This window comes from Scleropages formosus, chromosome 8 (genome assembly GCF_900964775.1).
Source record: "Scleropages formosus chromosome 8, fSclFor1.1, whole genome shotgun sequence".
Lineage (NCBI taxonomy): Eukaryota > Metazoa > Chordata > Actinopteri > Osteoglossiformes > Osteoglossidae > Scleropages > Scleropages formosus.
In genome coordinates, this window is record NC_041813.1 from 14,676,458 (window position 1) to 14,689,048 (window position 12,591).

At 43.1% G+C, this 12,591-nt stretch overlaps 1 protein-coding gene across 7 annotated transcripts in view; it reads left to right on the forward strand.

Moving 5' to 3' along the window:
* The window catches only part of dctn1b (dynactin 1b), an 88,380-nt gene that overhangs the window by 3,303 nt on the left and 72,486 nt on the right, over window positions 1–12,591 (forward strand). For 6 of the 7 annotated variants that reach the window (XM_018754733.2, XM_018754734.2, XM_018754735.2 and 3 more), the window contains exons 1-2: window positions 5,890–6,346; window positions 10,886–11,137. In XM_018754733.2, coding sequence (XP_018610249.1) covers window positions 6,314–6,346; window positions 10,886–11,137 — 285 coding nt within the window. In that variant the 5' untranslated portion in view covers window positions 5,890–6,313. Of the gene's footprint in view, window positions 1–5,889; window positions 6,347–10,885; window positions 11,138–12,591 lie in introns of those variants that run through there. The other variant, XM_018754737.2, reaches the window with a different exon arrangement.

Consider the following 12,591-nt stretch of genomic DNA (forward strand, 5'->3'; position numbering starts at 1 on the left):
CCTGTGGGTTTACAGCCAAAGGAAGACCTTCCAGCCTTTCTTTGGCTTCTGAGTAACCCCATTGCGTGATGTCCTTCTCCATTCTAAACGTTGGGTCAGCCCGGATTTTCTGGTGCACACGCTGTACACCCAAGTCTATTGCTGTCTTGATAAGCTGGGTTCTTCCATTCCAAAGCATTTGCTTGGCAATACTGATCAGCAGGTACCCAGATGTAACCTCCCTTGCAGGACCTCTCAACCTCCCATACAGAAAACTCATATACTGTAAGTGGCACTTAATGTGTGGCAGCAGCCCAAACTGTAGACACCACAACTTTAATTTCCCAGGAAGGAGGGACACATCAATACTCTTGATGATTTTCACAACCAACTCCCTTAGTGCCACAACCTGCTCCTTATCACTTAACTATACCACCTACCCAGGCTCTTAACTGGTTTTTCCAGAATAGATGGAATTACCTCCTCATCAATATGAAACCTCTCCTGTCCTACCTTTCCAGCAACAACCAAGAGACTCTTCGTTTCACTTGGCTTAACCTTCAACTTTACCCACTTCAAGTTATCATTGAGCTCAGACAAAAAACGATGAGTACAAGGAGCCATAGGCATAGCTGCGCGCACACACACACACACACACACACACACACACACACACACACACACACCATCTGAAACCGCTTGTCCCATACAGGGTTGCAGGGAGCCGGAGTCTAACTTGGCAACACAGGGCGAAAGGCTGGAGGGGGAGGGAAAACACCCAGGACGGGACGCCAGTCCGTCGCAAGGCACCCCAAGCCGGACTCGAACCCCAGATCCACCAGAGAGCAGGACCCATTGTGCCACTGCGCCCCCCCCCCCCCCCCCCCCAGGCATAACTGTGGTCATATCATTTATGAATGCTCTAATAGAGGGTAGGAGTGTCCCATCCCACACCCTGTCACCACCAACAATCCATTTGGAAGCCCTATAATAACTTCCGTTGCCATTGTGAAAGCCATGCCTTCTGCACGGAGGTATCAGTCAACCTGTTGGCATTCAAGTATGCTACCAGCCTCCTTGCCACAACACTAAAAAAAATTTCCCTTCAACATTAAGAAGGCTAATAGGCCTGATCTGGCCTATCTCAACAGCATCCTTCTTCTTAGGAATAAAAATTCTTCCCACTCTCTACCACGACTTGGGAATGACTCCCTTCTTTCACACAACAGCCATCAATATCCACAAAATTTTAGCCCATCCCGTGCACATTTAAGTACCAGGTATGGTACACTTTTTGGACCAGGTGCCGAGGAGTCCCTTGCCCGCCGCACAACCTCTTGCATGTTTCCCCACCTCGGGAGGCACACATGCATTTCCCACTCTATCTCCCCTATGGGGGGATAGCCACTGGCAACTCAAGTCCACCATCATGCTCTTCACCAGAGTATACCTCGCTTAGATAACTGTCCAACTCCTGCTTTTCCACCTTTAACATCCCTGTCTTCTCCTTACCAAACAAAGCTTTTACAAACTTAAAAGGATCTGTGAAGAATGCCACCCTGGCCTGCTCCTTCTTTCTCCTCTTCCTTCTAAGAGCCTCCGCTCACCTTAATATAGTCAGTCTACTTTTTATACCCGCCTGGAAAGCACCAATACCCTCCCTTTTCCACTCCTCAGCTTGCTTCCATCATCTTTTAAACTGCCTTCTCTCCAGAACAAGCCTCTTTATCTCTACCTTCCACCTTGACTTCACTACACCCAGCTGCTCCTTATTCCTCACCTGTATTACTCCAAATCTCTCTGCCCCATGGCTATAAATAACCTCCCTCAAGCTATCCAGTTTGCTCTCTGCTGACCCCTTAATTTTACTGAAAATCCCAACCAAATCATTATTTACACTGTCCCATATCCCAGCTGGACGCTTAACCTTTGACTGCTTCCCCCTTGACTTTTCCTTTCCTGTTTCATACTCTGTCTGCACAGCCTCCTCTACCTGGCTTTCACCATCCTGCAACTCAGTGCCCAGTCCTACCTCTTTAGTGCCAGTGGTACTGATATCCTGTGGACTTTGGTGTGAAACCTGCAACTTGACTTCAACCAACTGACTTCAGCTACTTCTCAAGAAGTAGTGATCAATGCTGGCCCCTGCCCCCCCACATCCAGGCACCTTTTCCTTCCCTGATGAATCCTCAGGCCTCTTGCCGATGTTACCTTCTTCCACCCGCAGACAGAAACCTGCAACTGTCTTCCATCACCAACCAAACTGGTTACCCCCCATCTGCAACTGGCTGCTTGTAGCCGTAACCGTTCCTAGATCAGAAGCCGTACAATCCACTTGTGAGCCATCTTCCACCCCGCTCTTGCTGACTCACGGGGTATCACACCAGTTGATTCATTTGTAGCCATAGTAGGTGCATCTATCTGGCCTTCACAGCCAGCGATGCAACTGCCCTGAGTTGTTAGCCCAAAACAGCCCCAGCTGGGTGTGTTCCCTCTTGTCAGCTGTCTTTTCATGCTGTCGCATGGTCTTTCCGCTGTTGCCAGCTGCCCTATTCACAGCAGTCACTTGTTTAACTAGACAGGACATTCAAGATACACAGGACATGATGTTACACCCCATCCATATTATATATTTTTTGTTATGGGTGAAATGTGACTCCTGACCAGAAAATCAATACTTTTGATTTTCCTATGTTTTCTGCAGTGTCTTTTCCTTCTTGACTTTTGTTTCCAGTGTTTTTGTCTTCGCATGTGGGATGAGGAATCCTGTGTGAGAGGACCGAAATCTTGTGTAACTGATAAAGCTGTAGTGTTTACTTTAAATGTATGTCCAGTGTGGGCGTGGTGGCGCAGTGGGTTGGACCGGGTCCTGCTCTCCAGTGGGTCTAGGGTTCGAGTCCCGCTTGGGGTGCCCTGTGGCGGACTGGCGTCCCGTCCTGGGTGTGTCCCCGGCCCTACGCCCTGTGTTGCCGGGTAGGCTCCGGTTCCCCGCAACCCCGTATGGAATGAGCGGTTCAGAAGGTGTGTGTGTGTGTGTGTGTGTGTGTGTGTGTGTCTGTCTGTCCAGTGCACAGTCTTCCTTCATCTGATCACCAGGTATATGACATGTCAGTGTTCTGTAGGGAAAGGCTTCATTCAGAACAGACAGGAGAACAAAAGAAATCCACTTTGCACATTGTTTATGGTTATGGAAGCAGTCCCTTGTAAGGCAGTAGAGATGTGAACACCACATCAGAGGAACCAGTGTAGTTCTGGACCTTTTACTGTGACTGTGGTTCTCTAAGGTTCCTGTCAAGTCTGGAACCCCTCTGTCCAGTTTATGTACTATACAGTGGAGCATTGCTAAATATATGAATGAAAGTATTCTTGTAACCTCAACGATTTTGTGATATGTATTGTTACATTTGCTGAACATCCCAAGTGTAGTAAGAATATGATGTAAATTTGTCCAAGATTCAGTGGTGACTGAGTGGAATGTGATCTGTGGAAAATTATTTACTCAGTCACAGTCAGTTGGCAGAGCCAAACTGAGAGGCCCAAACTCATCACTCTGCTACCAATCTGATGGTGAGGCCAGGGTGCAAACATAACCATGTTTGCAGAGGGCGTATCTGTACCTGCTGGCACCATACACCATCTGTTTACATCACGCTCCCTTGTTTATTAATTGACAGTTGTTCTCCGCTGTTTCATTGGGAATGGTCAGCAAATTGGAAACCAGTTGTTCAGCTTAATGTGTATCTATGAATAACATGATAAAGTCCTTTCAGGTACAGCTGTTTAAATGGGAAAACTATTATAACTGTTACCTGTTCAAGCTGTTAAGCCAGTATATTATGTATGAGGATGTAGTGCACAATAGCATTTGGAGAGCACTTACATTTACATACATTTATTCATTTTGCAGATGCTTTCAAATACTTTCTTCAAAGTGATGTATATCTCAGAGAAAATACAATTTGTGCATTGCATTAGGAGAAAGAGAGACATAGTTGCAGACATGTGATTCTTAAGTAAACCGAGTTTGTTTCTTTCCACTTTATACACCGATGTTCATTGCATGACTAGGTGCACAAAACTCAGGAAATACTAATCCTGATCGCCTTCCTACAGTTCTTTTTTTGTTTTGTTTTGTTAAAAAGGTACACAAACATTTACATACAATACAGGACTAGCAGCTATGCAAATGCTTATCTGGGTATGTTCATAAATTCAAGGTGCATGAACATTTACACCATACATGAGCTTGAGAGATCGTGGGCGAAGTGAGTCCGGAAAAGGTGAGTTTTCAGACCCTTCTTGAATGTAGAGTGTTTCTGCAGTTCTGAGGGAGAGGTCATTTCACCACAACGGAGCCAGAATTGTGAATCTCTGCGCTTTACTTTTTGTGTGTGGGACCACCAAGCGTGAAGAAGTAGATGAGCAAAGCAGTCTGGGTGGGGTGTAGTGGTTGATCAAGTCTTGTAAATAGCTAGGAGCAGTTCTATTGATGCATTTGTAGGCAATGACCAGGCTCTTGAATTTGATCCGGGCAGCTATAGGAAGCCAGTGCAGAGAAATGAGTAGGGGAGATACATGGGAACGCTTTGGCAAGTCAAACACAACTCGTGCAGCAGCATTCTGTATCAGCTGCAGAGGTTTGATTGCAGTAGCGGGAAGGCCACACAAGAGAGAGTTGCAGTAGTCCAGATGGGATGTTGCCGTGGCCTGGACAAGTAGTTGGGCAGAGTCTGTTGCGAGGTAAGGACGGATCCTGCGGATATTATGCAGGATGTATCTGCAGGTCCAGGTTGTGGCTTCAATGTGCTGAGAGAAAGACAGACTTGAGTCAATTGTCACTCCCAGACTCTTAGCTGAGGAGGTAGGCAAAATGAGTGAGTTGTCCAGTTTGATTGAGAGATCATGACAGGAGGACAGGCCAGCTGGAAGGTGAAGAATCTCTGATTTGGAGAAGTTGAGTTGTAGGTGATGATCAGACATCCAAGCAGAGGTGTCTGACAGGCAGGCAGCAATGCGTGCAGAAATGTCTGATGCTCCAGGTGGGAAGGAGAGGAAGAGCAGGGTATCAGCATAGCAGTGGTATTTGAATCCACGGGAGGCTATGACCGGGCCAAGGCAGGAGGTGTAGATCGAGAAGAGAAGAGGACCCAGTACCAAGCCCTGCGGGACACCGGTTGAGAGAGGCAGAGAAGAAGAACGGGAGCTCCACCAGACCACCTGATAGGATCTGTCAGATAGGTAGGACTCAAACCATCTTAGTGCCACACCTTTGATCCCAAGTTTGATTCCAGATGAATGGTGAGTGTCCCAGACCATGCACAAACTTGATTTGCTCATGTTTAGTTTGAATTCATCCAAAATCCACTTTAGAGCTGACAGGTGCACTGGGAAGATGGTGTGTGGGATGAAATCTTGGTAAGCAACTCCTTGTTTCACTGCAGCTTGTGTGGAAGGACAAATCAGTGTCTCATTACTTTCCCTCAAGGCCTTCGGAGTTGAATGGAGGTATGAGCATGATCATTGTCTGCTCATTCACTTCCAGGTGTACTCACTGCAGAGCACCCTGCTGTATGATGTTTTATTCGGTGCAAACTGTTACTGACCTTTAATAGGAGTGTTTACTGAGAATAACGCAGAAAAGGCTGCTATGAGGTAGACCCCATTTAACTGTCAGAATCCTGAGCTCAATGATTGAAAAGCTCACTGGCTGTTTCTGACTGGTTGCAGAAATAATGACACCACTGTAGTCCATCTGTAGGTAAGGACTGCAGAAGCAGAACATTTTTAATGTAGCCTTGGAGAGAGCTCAGTCCTGAGCATGTGGGCCAAGCCCCAATGACAGCACTGCAGACTGTGAGCACTAGGACCCTGCGCAGTACCCTGTCGGCCCACCCGCCCTTCTTCCCTCCTGCAGCAGGCGGTCGCGCCGGCACTAGCGCACCACAGTCCCTCAGCAGATGCTCCAGGATTGGTTTTTGCTTTCTCCACCACTTCATACCTCCCTACGCTGTCCTTCGGCTAACGGAGTTAAAAGGTTCCCTTTTCTACCATCACAGGAAACCCCCTTCTCCAATCTGATGGCATCGCTCATCCAGGACAGTCTGCGCTTCTGCAGTCTGTAAACAATCGGAGGCAAATTTGTGAGCTCAGCGTGTTGAAGTGGGCATTGTAGCAGTCATGGTGTGACTGGGGACAACATAGACAGCATCACCAATCCCCCAGTAGCAAATTTGTATCCCACCACTCCCACCAAACCCGTGAGTTTTGCTTTTAAAGGAGAAGAGATAGACAGGCCATTGTGGAGTGTGGTGGTTCGGTAGCAACAAGGGCCAGCATGTCTCAGTCCAAGCGACACACATACAGCCGGGTGAGTAAATCTTGTAAAAGGTTCTCAAGTTGTCTGCGTGTTTGTGTTTCCTTAGCAGCACTAGGTAAGGCTGTAGTGAGCCTGGGTTGAACTGATATAAACAGATGAAGGTAATACTGTGACAGACTTAAACTGATTTACCTGCCTTTCAGTATTGTTTTTGCCATTTACACTTTGTAAACATTCTTTGTTAATGTTCAGTTTCAGTCATCATTAATGAAGCACAAACAGAAAAGACAGTGATACATTGACACATTTAGTGTTTGTGTCATGCAGACGTCACCCAGTCAAACTTGATCTTTGGCCACGACGAGCAGATTCTAAGCCTTTTTTTAATTCTATCTTTTGTTTTCTGAAATCAAAAGGTGGAGGTCAGCTGAGATGCTGTTTTTGTGGAAAAAATATTGAAGAAATGACAGGAGTCACATGTGGAGCTGAATGTGATTGTGAAAGAATGTGCTGATTTGTTCTTCAGTTTGTTTGCCTATGTGAAAAGAGAAGGAAAGCTGCATGAGGAGCAGTTCTGTATCAGCCACAGTAAAATGTGGCTCATGTTTACATGTCTAATATAAGTATTGGCTAATACTTATTACTGGTCACCAGGCTTGTCCCTCACAGAATCAAAGTTAACATTTTGAAACTGAGTTTTAATGATGATTCACTGTAATGGCTGTGGGCAGAACTTGGATTCATATTCACTGTTGTACTTTTGTATCTTTCATATCACAGATATTCTGTTAGTCTTCTGATAAAATTGTATAGAGTTTTGAAAGCTTGACTTCTCAGTCATTTGGCCTTTTGTTGCACAATCTATGGACTTTACACTACATTTAGCTGACCGTTTTCTCCAAAAAGACTTACAGTATTAAGTTACCAACAATTATTATCGTAATTAACTAACCCTAACTCTAACCCAGTTGCTGTATATAGCTGGATAACTTTTACTGGAGCAATTTATGGGACATTTCTCAAGGGTACTACAGCAGTAAGTGAGATTCAAACCTGTAACCTTCAGATCCAAAAGTAACAGCTCTAACCATTACAATGTCACTGGAAATATTAGCCATTACATTACACTGCACTATTGGTCCTGTCCTTTGGCTATCAGTTTACCACCTGTCCTTTTCTTTCATGCAGTTTAGTTTTCTTTTTCCATATTTTAGTCATATAAAAACTTGTATGACTATTGCCATTGCTGTTCACTTTGCTGTGGGTGATGGCCAGTGTAGGCTTGTCATAGGAGCAGTGATACATCTGTATAGTAGCTCACCCATGAACTCGTGAGAAGCAATGTGACTGTCTAGTTTTTAGCTTCATACTTTATCTGGACTAATTGTTATTCTTCCTAGTGTGCACAGTTATTTCCAGCACTGTCTTTCTTAATGCTTATATAGGCTAACATTGGTATGTTTTGGAAATTAATATGGAAATTTCTGATTCAGAAATGAACGAATGCTTCCCATCTTTTTATACTTGACCAGTATATTTACATGTTCCATAATAATACTGCCAAGGTCTAACTAGTTGTTCCTCATGCTTTTGAATTTTGTGCCACAAAAAAAGGTATCAAGACTGGCTCATTTCTGTTAGTTATTTGCATTTTTCTTTGTTACTGAGTTAAAGTGTACAGTAGATTTACCTCTGGATTAACCTGGGGATCTTTTTTTTTTTTTTTTTTACATTCTCAGTTTAATAAACTGAGTTCTGTTGTTTCAAGTGGCACAAACATTTAAAGGAGATGTTAGTTCTCTGATTCAAGTCTTCCAGCAGCAGGTCTCTTACCAATGACTTCACTGTTGAATTCTTAATGCTGCTGCAACATAGGGTCCTTGGAGAGTCTTTCTTTAGGAAATAATAAACAACCAGTGCAAGACCAGTGTTGTGAAACGTAACTGAAACTATTCCATGTTCAGCAAGTGTATTACAGCAGGATTCTGAGTGTTCAGTGCCTTATTGATTGAAATATGCAAATGATTTATTGTAAGCCAGGGATGTCCAACCTTTTTGGCAAGGGTCACAATAATCTTTCTGATCTGATTTAAGAGCCAGACATGTAAAAATTCCAGTAAGTGATATACTGACTGTTAAATGTCTCAAATTATTTACTAGAGAGTGGAACAGTTTTGAAAACAAGACCTGATTCAACAAAACATAATATCATATATAGATTTATATAGCATACTTTTCTTGCCAGACATAATTCTTGTAAAAGTCTAATAGAAAGAAATTAACTTCTCCCTTCAGATTGTACACATGCTGAAAGTCAACACACCACAATAATAATATTGTGTTAGGCTGGCATCCAGTCTAGGGCAACCCCAGTTTAGCCTTGTGCACTATTCTTCCAGGATAGGCAATGGACCTCCATGACCCTGACAAATGGCTAAGGATAGTGAATGAGTAATAAAAATAATGATGATGATGATAATAATAATAATAATTTGAACCTGTTATTTTTAAAGTGTTCTGAGCATTAGTGGCTAATTGATCAATTTGTCAAACAATAGTCTGTCATAATAAACTTATTTGAGCAAACTGGGCTTTTTTTCTTTCTTCAGGACATCTACACCAGTAACTCCCTTCAAACATTCTTTTCATATTCAACATACACAGGATAAGGTGTTATAGCCCATGCATATATTACAACGGCTATACACAAGGATGCAAGCCAATCAACTTCACCGTGAAGCCACAGAGAAAAAACATCCGATATTGCCACCATACATCTCGACTCCCCCAGCCACCACATCAACTATAGGGTGCCAACATGCATATTTCATTGAGATTATCAAGTGGGAACTTCACTTCATTGGTGTTTCGTTGAATTAGGCACACAACACTTCAAGAAGGCTCAACAGTGTAGTCTGGCATCCCAGACCCACCCCTCTCCACACACATTAGATTCCCTTCACCCTCAACAAATGCAGCAATTTCACAAGCTCAACCACTCCATTTAAACACCACACCTCCATAAAATGCTGTAAAACACTCCAACTCCACAAACTTTAATCATCCCAGATTATACCATACCTCCATACTTGCCAACAAAACTTCAGTGATTTTGATTTTATAGTGACAATTTGAGCTACTGCACAGCTTGGTGTGACCAGTGATTCCGATGTATAGAGCCGTTACTGGCATCAAAATTTATTTTTTTAGTTTGCATACTGTGACATCACAAAATTAGACTTGAAATCCATCAAACGTAGATGCATATTTCATGCTATAAGCTTATCATGTTTTTATTCATGATAAATGTAAATATTTGTTTGATTTTTGTCAGAAATTGTTGAATAATAGATAAACCTTTATGTAGCTACTCGTAATATATACTGGTTCATGTTGTGCAATGTCACAGATTAACTGTACTCTAGAATTACGTGTCTGCATCCATGTCTCTCCCTCTGTTGATGTAATCCACTCATGTTTTTCTCTGAGATGTACGTTTCTTTAGAGCAAAGCGTCTGCTAAGTGAATAAATGTAAATGTATTTGTAAGAACTGTTTCATTGCATATCACACAGAGGGGCTTGTTATTCATCTCAATAAAAAAGTGGACGTTTGTCCATCTTATTTCAGCCCTCAAGTTCAAGTAAATACAAATATGATAAACAAAGAGTAACTAATTTGCTGTAAAAGAGTTAACAGTGATCAAATGACAGCAGATGAAAGTGAAGTGTACCAAACAGAAGCACAGTGCTTTATTGCTGAAGATGACTGAGCTGCAACTGAACACAGCGGTGTCCAGTGGAGCCCTGACAGAGGACAGCATATTCAAAACTTGCTATGCAAGTAACGGGAAAAGTAATTATTTTAGTCATTTAACTGCTTAGGTTTTTGTTGTGAGTTATTTATGCAGGGTTCAAGACTCACTAACTATTGCTAACCCCTTATCCAAGTCAGGTTTGTGGTGGGCTTGAGCTTATCGCAGAAGCATAAGGCAGAAGACTAACCCTAGACTATACCCTGGAAGGGATACTAGACCATCGCAGGGTAGTCAGAGGATTTCTTGTGCAAGTTTCCATGATCCAAAATTGCTTCCTTGAATTTTTAGTGTCTTCTGTTTAAAAGAACATCTTATATAAGGGAAGTTGAACCAAATCCTGTTGACTCTGGCTGTTTTGCCAAATCTCATATTGATATCCAATGTCAGAGTGACACTGAGAGCCACATTTTATCTGCAGGATCAGCTGTTCTGTCAGCTGTAGCTAGTGCAATGGAAGGGGTGTGTGGCACAGACAGAGCTGCTGCTGGTGCAGTCTCAGGAAGATGAAACTAGTGAACACATAGCGCAGTCATGTGCAGACATACTTACAGTCTGCAGGTAAAACAGGTGATGTCAGTCTATGCAACTTAGTAGGAACATGTACGGTAGTCCTAAGTCCAGAGAGGTAAGGATAGAGAGTGTGGACAAGAATTCTTTGCTTTGATTGTTTTGCCATAGGTTTTACTAGGTTTTATAGGCTGGGGAGTGCAAAAGGATTGAACATTAATGTCTAACTGAACAAATCTGTCTCTCTCACCCCTTCACCTTTCCCAGACGACCAGTAGTGGCAGCAGTAGGATGAGCTCAGACGGGGGTGGCAAGCCAGTCAAGGTGGGATCTCTGGTGGAGGTGATTGGCAAGGGCCACCGTGGTACAGTGGCCTACATTGGCGCTACACTCTTCGCCACGGGCAAGTGGGTAGGTGTCATCTTGGATGAGGCCAAGGGCAAGAATGATGGCACGGTACAGGGCAAACGCTATTTCACCTGTGAAGAGAATCATGGCATCTTCGTACGCCAGTCTCAGGTAAGGATGTCTGCCCTTATCAAGTAAATGCAGATTTGCCTAAATAGCAGCGTACAGTACATCAGGCTTTACTGTTTATATATTGTGTGTGTGTGAGTCTGTGTGTGTGTACTGTTTTTTACATGTATATACAGTACTGTGCAAAAGTTTTAGGCACTTGGTTGGGGGAAAAAAGCTGTAAAGTGAGAATGCTTCCAAAAATAATGGACTTAATAAACTTCCTACAAAGCTTAATAACCATCCATCGTCAACAACCGCTTGTCCCAAGTGGGGTCACGGCAGGCTTGACTAGGTTCCGCTCTCTGGCGGGTCTGGGGGTCAAGTCCTGCTTGGGATGCCTTGCAGTGGACTTGCGTCCCGTCCTGGATGTGTCCCTTCCCCCTCCAGTCTTGCGCCCTATGTTGCTGAGTTAGGCTCCAGTTCGCCTTGACCCCGCTCGGCACAAGCAGTCTCAGACAGTGTGTATGTGTGTATACTTTCTTTCTTTAACAACATACAAAACCCTTACTGTAATACTGTAACTTTTTGCACAAGGAATGCTTGGAAATCTAAAATATGCTCTTTCCCATTGACACCAATGCAGAAGGTATTAAATAACTGTCTAAAACAAATATTTTTGTGAAACATCTAAATGCCTAAGACTTTTGCACAATACCGTATGTTTTGGTACTTTATGGCATTCAAACAGTGCTCTGTTGGTACTGAAAAAACCTTTGTGCCAAGAAAACAACCCCACACCATTACACCACCACCAGTGTGTACCATTGATACCAGGCACACTGAGTCCATGGATCCAGTTTCTGACCTTGCCATCAACAAGTTGCATCAGAAACTGGGATTTTGGTCAACATTTTTATACTCTTCAAGTGTCCTCTTTTGGTGATTATATATACTCTGGAACTTCATCATCTTGTTCTGAGAAAGCATTGAAAATATTTGGTGAACTTTGGCATTATTGGTGAACTTATGGTTTCAGATTCAGAAGGTACACTTGAACAGCTTTGTTTGATACTCTTCTCAGACCATTTGTTGTATTTTTTTCAGTTTTTTCCAACTCAGTTCCTTTGTCAAAACTGCCAGATTTTCCCTTTTTACCTTATTACCATGGCATCATAGTGAAGCCATCAAGTTCCTGAAATTCACAGCAACTCAGCTGCTTTATTTCAAAAGCAGTGACTCAGACGTTGCACCAAGGTATTGCTTTCTTCCAATCACTTTGGATTCCTTACTGAAAACTGCTTTTTGACGTCCATTCTAATTCTCCTAGATTTCAGCACTGCTTTTGACACTGTAAAGCATCATACTTTTCTCTCCTATCTTGAAACTGTCTTTGGAATCTCCAGTATTATGTAATATCATCTAATATCTTTCCACCACTCTCTAATTTTACTTTAGTGTAATTTGTTTTGGAATGTAAAGTCTGATGTACCTCAACATTTTATACTAGGCCTTCT